This window comes from Nansenia antarctica, assembly GCF_963989245.1.
Source record: "Nansenia antarctica genome assembly, chromosome: 11".
NCBI classification, from domain to species: Eukaryota; Metazoa; Chordata; class Actinopteri; order Argentiniformes; family Microstomatidae; genus Nansenia; species Nansenia antarctica.
In genome coordinates this window covers 1,757,169-1,769,668 of record NC_137681.1, presented here as the reverse complement: position 1 = coordinate 1,769,668, position 12,500 = coordinate 1,757,169, and the positions used below count along the sequence as shown (strand labels likewise).

Genomic DNA, 12,500 nt, shown 5'->3' with positions numbered 1-12,500 from the left:
CCCCCTCTGAACACCAAGACCCCCCCTCTGAACACCAAGACCCCCCCTCTGAACACCAAGACCCCCCCCCTCTGAACACCAAGACCCCCCCTCTGAACACCAAGACCCCCCCCCTCTGAACACCAAGACCCCCCTCTGAACACCAAGACCCCCCCCCCTCTGAACACCAAGACCCCCCCTCTGAACACCAAGACCCCCCCTCTGAACACCAAGACCACCCCCGCCCCCCGATCTAGACACTTTCTAGACTTCAAACTCACGCCTGTGGTGAACGAGGCTACTGAGATGTTCCTGATGTGTTACAGTATGAATGTGTGGTGTTTGGTGCGTGTTTAAATAAATTGACCATGAGGTGAACGGCAGGTGTTAGGGTTAGTTAGTTAGTTAGGGATAGTAAGTTAGTTAGTTAGTGGTTAGTTAATTAGTTAGGGATAGTAAGTTAGTTAGTTAGTTAGGGATAGTAAGTTAGTTAGTTAGTGGTTAGTTAGTTAGTTAGGGATAGTAAGTTAGTTAGTTAGTGGTTAGTTAGGGCTAGTTTACCCGTTCTCTGGAGGACAGGAGGGGGTGCAGGTGTTAGGGGTAGTTAGTGGTTGGTTAGTTAGGGGTAGTTAGGGTTAGTTAGTGGTTAGTTAGGGGTAGTTAGGGGTAACTAACCCGTTCTCTGGAGGACAGGAGGAGGTTAGTTAGGGGTTAGTTAGCGGTTAGTTAGGGGTAGTTAGGGTTAGTTAGTGGTTAGTTAGGGGTAGTTAGGGGTAACTAACCCGTTCTCTGGAGGACAGGAGGGGGTTAGTTAGGGGTTAGTTAGGGTTAGTTAGGGGTTAGTTAGGGGGTAGTTAGGGGTAACTAACCCGTTCTCTGGAGGAGAGGAGGGGGTGCAGGCACTTCCTGTAGATGAGGCTGGCCCCCCGGGTGTAGGGAGACAGCAGCCAGATGACGAAGGCGATCTTGATCTCATAGTAGAGAGGGAACCTGAGGGGGGGGCACACACACACACACATATATATATTAGGACATGTAGTAGAGAGGGAACCTTCACAGAGGGGGACGACGACGACAGAGAGAAGACAACGTTAACCTTCACAGAGGGGGGGGGGGGAAGACACGTATTAGGACACGTAATAGAGTGAGAACCTTCACAGAGGGGGGGGGGGGGGGGGACGACACCGAGAGAAGACAACAGACCACAACATGACACCCTATTCATCATCACCATGCCCCCCCCCCCACACACACCCGGGAACAGTTCTCATTAAATCTCTCAGTCTAAATCTCATTAAAACCTACACATTCATTTCAGAGTCTTCCCAATTTAAAAACAAACAAAACAAAAACAAAAACAAAAAGGGCAACTTAATTTCATTAAAATCCTTGATTGTCAGTCTGTCTTGTCTGATTGTTTTCTGACGTTCAAGACGACACAACCCCAGACTCATTGTTTTATGTCCTATTGTGTTCTGTTGTGATGTTGCCCAACTTGCCCATTATTATTGTTGTTGTTTTTAATCTATAGTACAATTTGATGTCATGAGGACTACGGATGAAAATTAGCTCAGCTAAATCCGGTATATTTACTGTCAGCATACTTTGTATAAGTGACTGTTCATTAATGTGCACTGTCCTGACTAAATAAAGATCTATCTATCTATCTATATACATATCTATCTACATATCTACCTATCTATCTATCTATCTACATATCTACCTACATATCGATCTCTCTCTCTCTCTCTCTCTCTATCTAAACTAAACAGGATTACTTGTTTGTTCAGTTCAACACAATCAGAGGGCTAATCACGCAAACTGAAGCGTTGTTAGCATAAAGTATGCTAAGTATGCTAGTATGTGTTTCAGGCCCTGGAAGGATGAGTGTCGGCGGTGGTCTCACCAGGCCACAGTCAGGTCCGTGATGGTCTCCAGCACCGTGTAGAGGGCGAACACGATCCAGTACATCATCCAACGCACCTGAGGACCACAAACACAACAACACAGTCAGTTACCATAACAACCACACACGCTGAGTTACCATAACAACAACCACACACACTGAGATCAGTGAGTTTATTAACATGAAGAAAAACACGACTTCAAATCACAGAGAATTAAACACACGGTCAGTCAGACACAGAGATCAGCGTGTGAGATCTGCTCTGCTGACCACGACTAGGACACATCATCATTTCACCTGGGAGGGAAGGAAAAGGAGGGAGGGAAGGAAAAGGAGGGAGGGAAGGAAAAACCGGAGGGAGAGAGGGGAAGTAACGCTACAACGTGGAGCCGAGCCGTTCTCTTCTTCTCTGTTCTTCTCACGTTGCTTTTTCCAGCGCCTCCGCCCTCTAGCCCTGTGTCAGCCAGGCGGGCCGGCCAGATAGCCTGTCTGCTGCCAGCTGTGATAACGCCACACGGGAACAGAGCGCCTGGGCTGACCCTGGTCGTGCCAGGCCGTACTTGCTGGTTTTGGGTCGGTATCACGGTGTGAAAAACATCTCGGGGATTTAGATTCCCGTCCGTTCGCACAATGAGACAAGCAGGCAGACGGAACGGGGGGGGTTTCTCCTCCGAAGCCGAAACGTCACATAGCAACACCCAGAAACACAGACCGCAAACGGACTCACTGTGCTGTCTATGATTCACACGCCTGCTAAAGAAATGGGCTAGATAAACGTGCACACAAGCAACGCAAGGTAACAAGTGGATGACTGTGTTCTCTGTGGAGATGGTCATTAATCTGACTTCTGGGCTGGTAGCTGTGGAGAGGAAGAGGAGAAGAGAGAACTGGCTCTAGATTCGCTACAAGTGCTAAAGTGTATCACCGTATACGGTATGACGTTCTGAGGATTCTAATACCAGGCCAAACCTAGTGTGGTGCACACTCCTCCTCAATTTAGAACACACACACACACACACACACACACACACACACACACACACAGAGATTGGCCTGATCACCGACAGCGATGAGACGGTCTACAGGAGTGAGGAGGACCACCTGGTCCGGTACAGCCAGGAGAACAACCTCACTCTCAACAACCTCACTCTCAACCTCACTCTCAACACCGACCAGACCAAGGAGCTGGTGGTGGACTTCAACAAGAAGAGGCCAAGATCGGCACCAGACCAGCGGACGTGAGCTTCCCTCCACCCAGGACTCCTACAAGGACCGCTGTGTCAGAAAGGCCCTCAGGATTATCTGATCTCAAGTTTCAAGTTTATTGTTACGTGATATTACACAAGGATATAGTTAGCAGTATCCAGACAGTTTGCAGACAGTAAGGCAATAGGTATAATACAAGATAAAAGTGACAGTAGTACAGGTAAGGCAGGATACACTAGTGGTGCCTCTAGTGATAATAGAAAGTTCAGTAGTAAAGTGGCTGTGAGGCCCCAGAAGAGGCCTTGTCTTTTGGACGGCATCTGTTCAAACAGGCTGTGGTTGGGGGGCTGGGGTCTAACAGACTGTGGTTGGGGGGGCTGGGGTCTTTGATGATCCTCCAGGCTTTGTTGACACACCGTTTGTCGTATATATATCCTGGATGAAGGTGTTCGATGTGAGGTGTTTGGTGTGAGGTGTTCGAGGCTATTGCCGTCGAAGAAATGGTAGCTCAAAGCCTCGGGGCTAAAACTCAGAGGTTGTCAAGCCGATATTTCCCACAAGCAATCAGGCTCATTCTGTTTGACCTTGCTTGCACTAATTGAGGCCAGACTCAACGATTCTTTGCACATAGTGATAATAACATTGGAGTCAGATTATCAATATTGGATATATTTCGCTATCAAAAGAATATAGCCGAAGGTCTCTGACAAATATAATTGCCAAAACTGATTTTTATTTTGAATCTGTCCACCCACACACCCCCACACACAACCCCCACACAACACCAGTGATGATGGACACTCTCTCTCTCACCCCTACCAACGTGACAGGAGACAGTGTTGCCAGATTGGGTGTATTCCTGCCCAAATGGGCTTCTTATGATCACACTGGGTGGCTTTCAGACTGTGGTTAGGCTGGAAAACAATCCCATCTGGCAACACTGACCTCTCACTCTCTCCTCTACATAGGACTCTCTCTCAACCCCTACCGGGTTGACACTTTATTGAGGAATAACTAAATCTCACCAGAGGCTAGTGGATCATTACTGTAACAGCCAATCACCTGTCTCCCTTCCCCTGGTATGACAAGGAAGGAGGCACCAGCCCAGAGAGTGGAGGAGCAGTTCCTTGGCTGGTGGCTGCGTGGCTTTAGTATTCCTCCAGCACAGCCTCTGGGGCCGCCAGAGAGAGGCAAGGCCCTACTTGGTATGCTCCCCCCTTCTCTCTCTCTCTCCCTGCCTCCCCCCTTCTCTCCCTGCCTCCCCTTCTCTCCCTGCCTCCCCCCTTCTCTCCCTGCCTCCCCCCTTCTCTCTCTCCCTGCCTCCCTGCCTCCCCTTCTCTCCCTGCCTCCCCCCTTCTCTCTCTCTCCCTGCCTCCCTGCCTCCCCCCTTCTCTCCCTGCCTCCCCTTCTCTCCCTGCCTCCCCCCTTCTCTCCCTGCCTGCTTCCCCCCTTCTCTCCCTGCCTCCCCCCACCTCCCCCTGCCTCCCTGCCTCCCCCCTTCTCTCCCTGCCTGCCTGCCTCCTCTGTCTCTGAGCTGCTTCAGGCTTTCTTTCAAGGGTGCCGTAAGCATTTCAATTTCAAAAAGGTAGAGCAGACAGTCATGTGATCTTCCCCAGCCTTCAGTTGAGAGGGGGGGGGTCTCGGGGGTATCAGGTGATATTTTCAGCCTCAGTGAACAAAGTAAGAAAATGAATCTATTCTATGCAGCAGCGGCGGAATTACTATCACATTTTAATTGGCCGGCCTCGGAATGAACTCCCCACCGGCTCTCCCGTGATTGACCATGTGTCCGAGGGAGGGGGGGAGGGAGGGAGGGAGGGGAGGGAGGGAGGGGGGGGAGGGAGGGAGGGGGGGGAGGGAGGTGGGGGGGGGGAGGGAGGGAGGGAGGGGAGGGAGGGAGGGAGGGGAGAGAAAGCGAGGTATTGGAACACAGTAATTTGTGTGTCAATCTTATTTCTACTTCAGTGCACATAGACATCTGATCTCACTAGATCTCAAGGCTGATATCAGGCGACTCACCTGACACTTTATTAGGAACACTACTAATACTGGGTAGGGCCTCCCTTTATTAGGAGCACTATACTAATACTGGGTAGGCCCTCCCTTTATTAGGTACACTATACTAATACTGGGTAGGACCTCCCTTTATTAACACTATACTAATACTGGGTAGGGCCTCCCTTTATTAGGAACACTATACTAATTAGGGATGCACGATATTATCGGCACCGATATTTATCGGCCCGATATTGAGGAATTAATGTTTATCGGTATCGGTATTTATAATAAAATGTAGCCGATATTTAACCGATAATATGAAGCCAGAAATATTTCTGCTTCCGGTTTCGGGTTTCCGCGCTCTGCTTCCGGTTTCCGCGCTCAGGCACGCAGTTTGTATAGACGAGACGCGAGCGAAACATGCCTTCCCCGGTGTGGACATTCTTCACAATTTCTAAGGCAGATATTGCGTTTGCAATTTGCAACACATGTTCGACAAAAGTTCGGAGAGGAGGGCAAAGGTCTACGAGTTACAACACAACGAAACATCTTGTAGCGGGTAGATAGTAATATCCCTCCCCTGGCCCCTCTGTTTTCCCTTGATAGCTGACAAGCTAACGGGTGAAGTAGCGAGGCCTGCTAGCAGCTAGCCTACAACCCCTAGCCAGCAATGGCTAACGTTGAGGCTAGCGGACCTAGCACAGCCGAGACGTAAATGGCTAGCTGGGACACCCACTCTAAGTGCGCAGCGTGTCTGGGATTAATCCACGCCCAGGCCGCTGTTATCTCTACCGATGAGTGTATCCACTGTGCAGTGTTCCCCAAGAAACTTCTCCGCTGACGGCTAAGTCGCATGGCTAGCCTGTCGGGAGAAGATCCGCTGCCATCACAGTCTAACGCGGACATGTCTCCAGGTTTACCGACACCATGCTGGGCGGACTTAGTGCCACATAGCCCTGACATCGGTTTCCCGGTACTGGATGACAAGGGAATTGACAGCTTTACCGCTGCTCGCTATTGTAATGTTCTTGACAGACACGGACACGACTTTACTGTAGACATGTAGTTTATTTCTGGTTGCTGGCCGCGACCTACGGCAACTCCGTTGGGACACGACGGATACAGAAAGCGGATCACATCAGTGTGTTAGTTAGGGGTGTAACGATACATCGATTCACATCGATGCATCGATTCATTGACTAACGATCTGATTACATCGATGCAATGTAAAAATATCGATCTATATCGTCATCTTAAAGATACACCTTTATTTTGAAATGGCACATTCTGCGTGACTGTCACCATTTCCGTGCAGCGCGCGACTAGCAGCGGCAAATTACAAAGTCAAAGAGCGCTGCACACTGTGTGTTCTGCATTTTGGGACTGCGGCGGAGAACAGCGAAGCGGTTTTAGCTGCGACTGCCAAGCCCGCCCACGGCCGACTGTGATTGGTCAATGCTCTAGTCTAGCCGACTGTGATTGGTCAATGCTCTGGTCTGTAACAAAGCATCTGGCTTATGAATGGGCAAAGGCTGCAGGTTGGACCTTACTTACTTTACTCCGGTTTGCTTGTCCAATTTCATTGGATAAACCTGAACAAAATTCCTATTGATAACTTATTTTGGTTAAGAAGAATGTATATAAGATGTACTGCACTGTACTGCATTTGCACTTATTATTGATTATTATTTTATTATTATTTATTATTATTGCACAAATATACTGTAGGTTAAATGGTGACCTTGGTTCAGTTCTAACTGTTAAAAATACTGTGTTTATGAGACAGTAAAAAAGTGAACGTTTACAAAAATCCTGCCTTAAAAAGGGGGGACAAGTTCTTCCAGTTTTGTTTCATAGGACATTAATGTTTTAAAGCTGAATATCTCTTGTTTGTGAGACTAGTGAACGGGTCTATTTTTCTTTTTGTAACAGAAGAATACTGTATAATACAATATGATTTAAATGCTGGATACCTGGAAGAGCTCACAAATAAAATGGTCAAATAATATTCTAGTTGTTTTTGTGAGTTGATAATTGTGTTAGATTGGCATATGATATCGCGTCATATCGATCATATCGTCATATCGATCTTGAATCGAATCGAATCGAAATCGTATCGTGACTGACATTGTGATATCATCAAACATTGTATCGTCATACAAACAAATCGATATAATATCGTATCGTGATGAAGCTGGTGATTTACACCCCTAGTGTTAGTGTGGTGTAGTGAGACAACACACAGTATGTTACAGCTATGACCCTAGGAGAGACTCGGACAATGATGAGGTCGCACAACGCATCTAATTACTCTTAGGTGTCGTGAGCCTTTTTTGTTTTCATAAAAGGAGGCCAGATCTTGGCTAAAAAACGCATTGTGCACTGTCTATAACAGATTTAGTTTGTTAGAGGAAATAATAAATGAACATTTGAAGAGTCAGAAGTGTTCTCTTTGTTGTGTTAACAATAGTGATGTAAGTTAGATTTGGTGAGATCACTATGGAATATTAAATCATCAATCTTTGCTCACTACATAGCCTTTCTTACCTTCAGGTGTGCATGAACTACAGGTTATCAACTGTGAAATTATATCTGAATGGTCTTTATTGTCATTGATATAGTACAGGTACCAAATAACGAAATTTGGGAGGGGGGGCTCCCCTGGGGCTAGGAAAGAAAAAATAAAATAATAATAATAATATCGGTATCGGTATCGGTTATCGGCCACGAGAAGCGGGTAAATATCGGTATCGGTATCGGTTGGAAAAAATGCATATCGTGCATCCCTAAGACTAATACTGGGTAGGGCCTCCCTTTATTAGGAACACTATACTAATACTGGGTAGGGCCTCCCTTTATTAGGAACACTATACCAATACTGGGTAGGGCCTCCCTTTATTAGGAACACTATACTAATACTGGGTAGGGCCTCCCTTTATTAGGAACACTATACTAATACTGGGTAGGGCCTCCCTTTATTAGGAACACTATACTAATACTGGGTAGGGCCTCCCTTTATTAGGAACACTATACTAATACTGGGTAGGGCCTCCCTTTATTAGGAACACTATACTAATACTGGGTAGGGCCTCCCTTTATTAGGAACACTATACTAATACTGGGTAGGGTCTCCCTTTATTAGGAACACTATACTAATACTGGGTAGGGCCTCCCTTTATTAGGAACACTATACTAATACTGGGTAGGGCCTCCCTTTATTAGGAACACTATACTAATACTGGGTAGGGTCTCCCTTTATTAGGAACACTATACTAATACTGGGTAGGGTCTCCCTTTATTAGGAACACTATACTAATAGGCTACTGCGTACAAATGAAAGAGATGGTTCTCTCTGAAAAGATATAATCATAGTCAGGGTAGAAATACAGAAGCTAAACAAATGACAGCTTACTGGATATATAACATGTTAGTTAGAACTGTGTTCAGTTAAAAAACAGTATACTAACAAATCACCATTTCATTTAGCTACAGCATATCAAAAACAAAGTCCTCTAACCTCTGGTAAACTACATGCACACACACTCACTGTTTGATCTTTACATTTGCCTCAGAGCAAACCAGTAAACCAGAAGTGTCCCAGCCTAGAAAAAGGCTAACAACACAAAGCATGACTTGTGCAGGGCTATTTCCAGAGGCTTTGAGGAGAGGTTGTCTGAATGACTAGTCTGACGGTCCCTGTTGCATTCAAAGACAAACCCAGCCACAGCTGTGACATGCTCACAAACGGCCTTTGCGGTGGTGGAATGCTATTTATTCTGTTTTCTCCAGCCCGACAGTAAAAAGTCGGCGTTGGGAGTTAGCGAAGTTTACCGAAATTAACTTTCCGTTTGTCAAAGCTCAGCATGGTAGAACTAGAACATTCTATTAACATGACTAACCTTTGGCTAAAACGTGTCCCAGTTTCGGCCAAATAAAGTTCTTAGGAGGGGAGAAAAAAAAGGGCTAGAGGGATAGAAACCATGCCTAAGCATTATTTAGGCTTTACTTCAAAAACAAAACAGGTATGTAGCCTCATCCTATGCTCGATATAGCCTGTGCCCTGCGTGTGAGGGCAAAAAATACAGCGTATATCAGGGTTTCCGTTAGAAAAATTTGCCGTCGGACATCGTGTCCGGGAAGAATTCGATTTACCGGACAAACGTGATATATTCCGGTCATCATATTAAAATATAATAAAAAAAAAAAATTTCAAAATCATATTTTTTTTCTTCTCCAAATCTAATATAGCTGTTTGTCGCGGTGATTACTGTTGTGTAGCGGCCTATATATGCCATTTAATGTCTATTTCTCATCCGATACGATTAGATGCGAGCTATATAATATATAATAATATAACATGATTTGACGCATGCGCGCTATGCCATGCGTCAAATCCAGCGCTGAACGGGTCCAGCGCTGAACGGGCGCCTCACTGGGAACTGAACAGACAGCATCGATCAATGAACGGACTCCACATTACGTTAACTGAAGTTTGTTAAATTGTTTGGGATTAATGTGAGTTTTCTATTTTCTCTTTACAGTTTTACCCTTTTTTTTTTAAAATCAATAAAACAACGTCATTTCTATAAGTCTCGCTGGTTGGGAAGGCATTTCGTTTAGCTCGGAAGTATGACAATGGGAAGAACATAACTGTTTATTGAGAAACAATTGATAGGCAGTCTGGGATACGTATATAAAGAAATACCACAATGTCTAGATGTATAACATTTTATTGAACAGTAACAGTGCAAGCATGTAGGCTATGGGGAACAGGGATTTTGGTCAGTAGGTCCTTTGTACAGAGGGCGTTTCTCTCCGACAACGCGTTCCCAGGTACCATGGAAGTCAGACTTGAAGTGGCTTTGCTTGATTTCCATCACAGATTCAAGGATTGAAACACTGATGAAAATAGGGAGTAATAGTGATGGGATTATCTTAGATTATTTTAGATTAGATTAGATTAGGTGAGATTCAACTTTATTGTCATTGCAGAGTACAAGTACCAGACAACAAAATGCAGTTTAGCATCTAACCAGAAGTGCAAATAGTGATATAAAAACAAACACTTAACTTTCGGGGAAACTGCTAAAATAAAATAAATTAAATAAATTAAAAAAGAAAGCGACTATTAGCACCGCCGAATGACAACAAACGTATGAGTAATGAGTAAAACAATGTCACTTTTATAGTATGTTGTTTAACTTGCCGTTCGGTCGCCATGGCTCTGGTGTGTGTAGCAGCTTCAGCTAGCTGGCTGGAAACTTCTAGGGGTGCGTTCGTAAACACGCTCTGAGAGCGCCGGAGCGCACGCTGGCTTCGATGTCACAGAGCGACCGAGTCGTTCGATTGGACGAGAGGCGTTCCGCGAGTGCTGATCGGATTTCCAGAGCGTGTTTACGAACGCACCCAGCCAGCTTTAGCGAATTGTATTCAAAGGGAATTATTTTCACCGGACAATATGTCCGACGACTTTTCCATTTGTCGGACTTCACCAAATTTTACCGGACAAAGACCGGCAATTGCCGGTTAACGGAAACCCAGGCGTATATATATATATTTCCATGCTCTAAAACTAGACTCAGACGCGGGAGACGCTGGCTTTCATTAACTTCACATATTGCAGGAAATCAGAGAGCGGAGGCCGATAATAGAAAAAGAGAGGCGTCTGTATATCGGAACCAGCCGAGCCGTGCAGAAAAGCGTACATGCTGCAACTCTCAGGTCGACTGCTATATCTGCTGCAGCCTTGAGGGCTGGATTTCACAAACACCGCAATGAATTACATCATTCAGCTGCACATAAAACGTCTCTCTTCATTTCCGTGCATCTCCCTTCCCACTGCAGAGGAACCGTCAGATGTGAAATACAGTCTGATATACAGTGTACCTGTCAGAGGAAGGCCTGGCTGGAATGAGCCGGAATGCCCTGTACACGTTTATGGATACACACACATAAGTTTTTACCGTGACGAAACGTCGACAGAAAAGAAAAACAGAGAGAAATGCGATTGGTAACACAATGTAATTCTTTTGAAGAGAATAAAGTTGTCGGTTGGAATGAGATAAAAGCCAGGGGAGGTGAGACTATCACTATCAAGGTTCCCCGAGAGGGCGGAGGTTGGGGGGGTGGCGGGGAGGGGGGAGAAAGAGAAAAAGAAAAGTGCTGAGGAGAGTAGACTGATGATATCCTCAAAGAGGAGGAGAGGAGAGAGGGAAGCCGGGGGCGCTGGCTGTCCTGATGAACCGGCGTCTCTCTGGAGACGAGGCTGCACTTACTGCTACAGAGAGCTGAAGCAATCACCGCCTGGACACTGCAGCACTCCACCACGCTGGGAACGAGACCGGCCTGTCATTGGGAGGACTGGGCTAGAAAAGGGTACATGTCGTTCTCTCAGACGCGGAGAGAGAAAATGGCACAAAAAATACCAAGAGACAGTTAGAAACGGCCTGTGTTAATGTTTCATGTTGAGAATAAATCATGTATCTTTTGCTAGCGTACGTCCTGATACCTCTACCTCTAAATGGTAAATGGACTGCACTTATATAGCGCCTTTATCCAAAGCGCTTTACAACGGCCTCTCATTCACCCATTCACACACACATTCACACACCAATGGCGGCAAGCTGCCATGCAAGGCGCCGGCCCGCTCACTGGGAGCAATTTGGGGTTCAGTGTCTTGTCCAAGGACACTTCGACATGTGGCCAGTCGGGGCTCGAACCGCCGATCTGCCAACCTTGCGATCATTAGACGCCGGCTCTACCTCCTGCGCCATGAATCATGCATCTTTTGCTAGCGTATGTCCTGACGCCTCTACCTCTAAACCTCTACACAACACACTAACTAACTAGCTTTGTTCTGGTTCCGTTTCTAAATGAACACAAAAGCCAGACAGATCTGACTGACACCAGCACTCAGTGAACCCACTGAATCTCCTACTCGGTATCAGAAAACTCTCATTCATTCTTTCACTCGAAAGAAAACACTGCCAGGTCAGACCGTTCCTCTCCTTTACTGTGGCAGAGAGACTCACCCATGCTTTCATCCCCTCCCTCATAAAGGAGTAGTTGTATTTGCACTTCTATCTGGCCTCCCCTCCCACTTTAGTCAACAGACTACAGCATGTCCACCAACTGTGCAACCCTATCACCCTCCTCTCATGATCACATGACCCCTGTCACCCCCCTCTCATGATCACATGACCCCTGTCACCCCCTCTCATGACCCCTGCGGTCCAGGGACTCCTCGGGGTCCCCCGTCAGAGAGAGGGTCAGCTGAAGTCACCCTCCTCACCTGGAAGACCCCACACACCTCTGTCTCCTCCCGTCTAAGGCAGGGCTTAATTCCAACAATTACTGTGGATCTACGTGCACGCCAGATAATTTTTAAGTTTAAAGTAAAGGTCCTGGCAGA

At 46.3% G+C, this 12,500-nt stretch overlaps 1 protein-coding gene across 1 annotated transcript in view; it reads right to left on the bottom strand.

Moving 5' to 3' along the window:
* reep3b (receptor accessory protein 3b) overlaps positions 1-12,500 on the bottom strand; it is a 34,323-nt gene that overhangs the window by 9,081 nt on the left and 12,742 nt on the right. Inside the window, exons 3-4 of the mRNA XM_080541702.1 lie at positions 1,886-1,962; positions 849-969 (exon numbers count right to left, since the gene is read on the bottom strand). Coding sequence (XP_080397828.1) covers positions 849-969; positions 1,886-1,962 — 198 coding nt within the window. The remainder of the gene's footprint in view (positions 1-848; positions 970-1,885; positions 1,963-12,500) is intronic.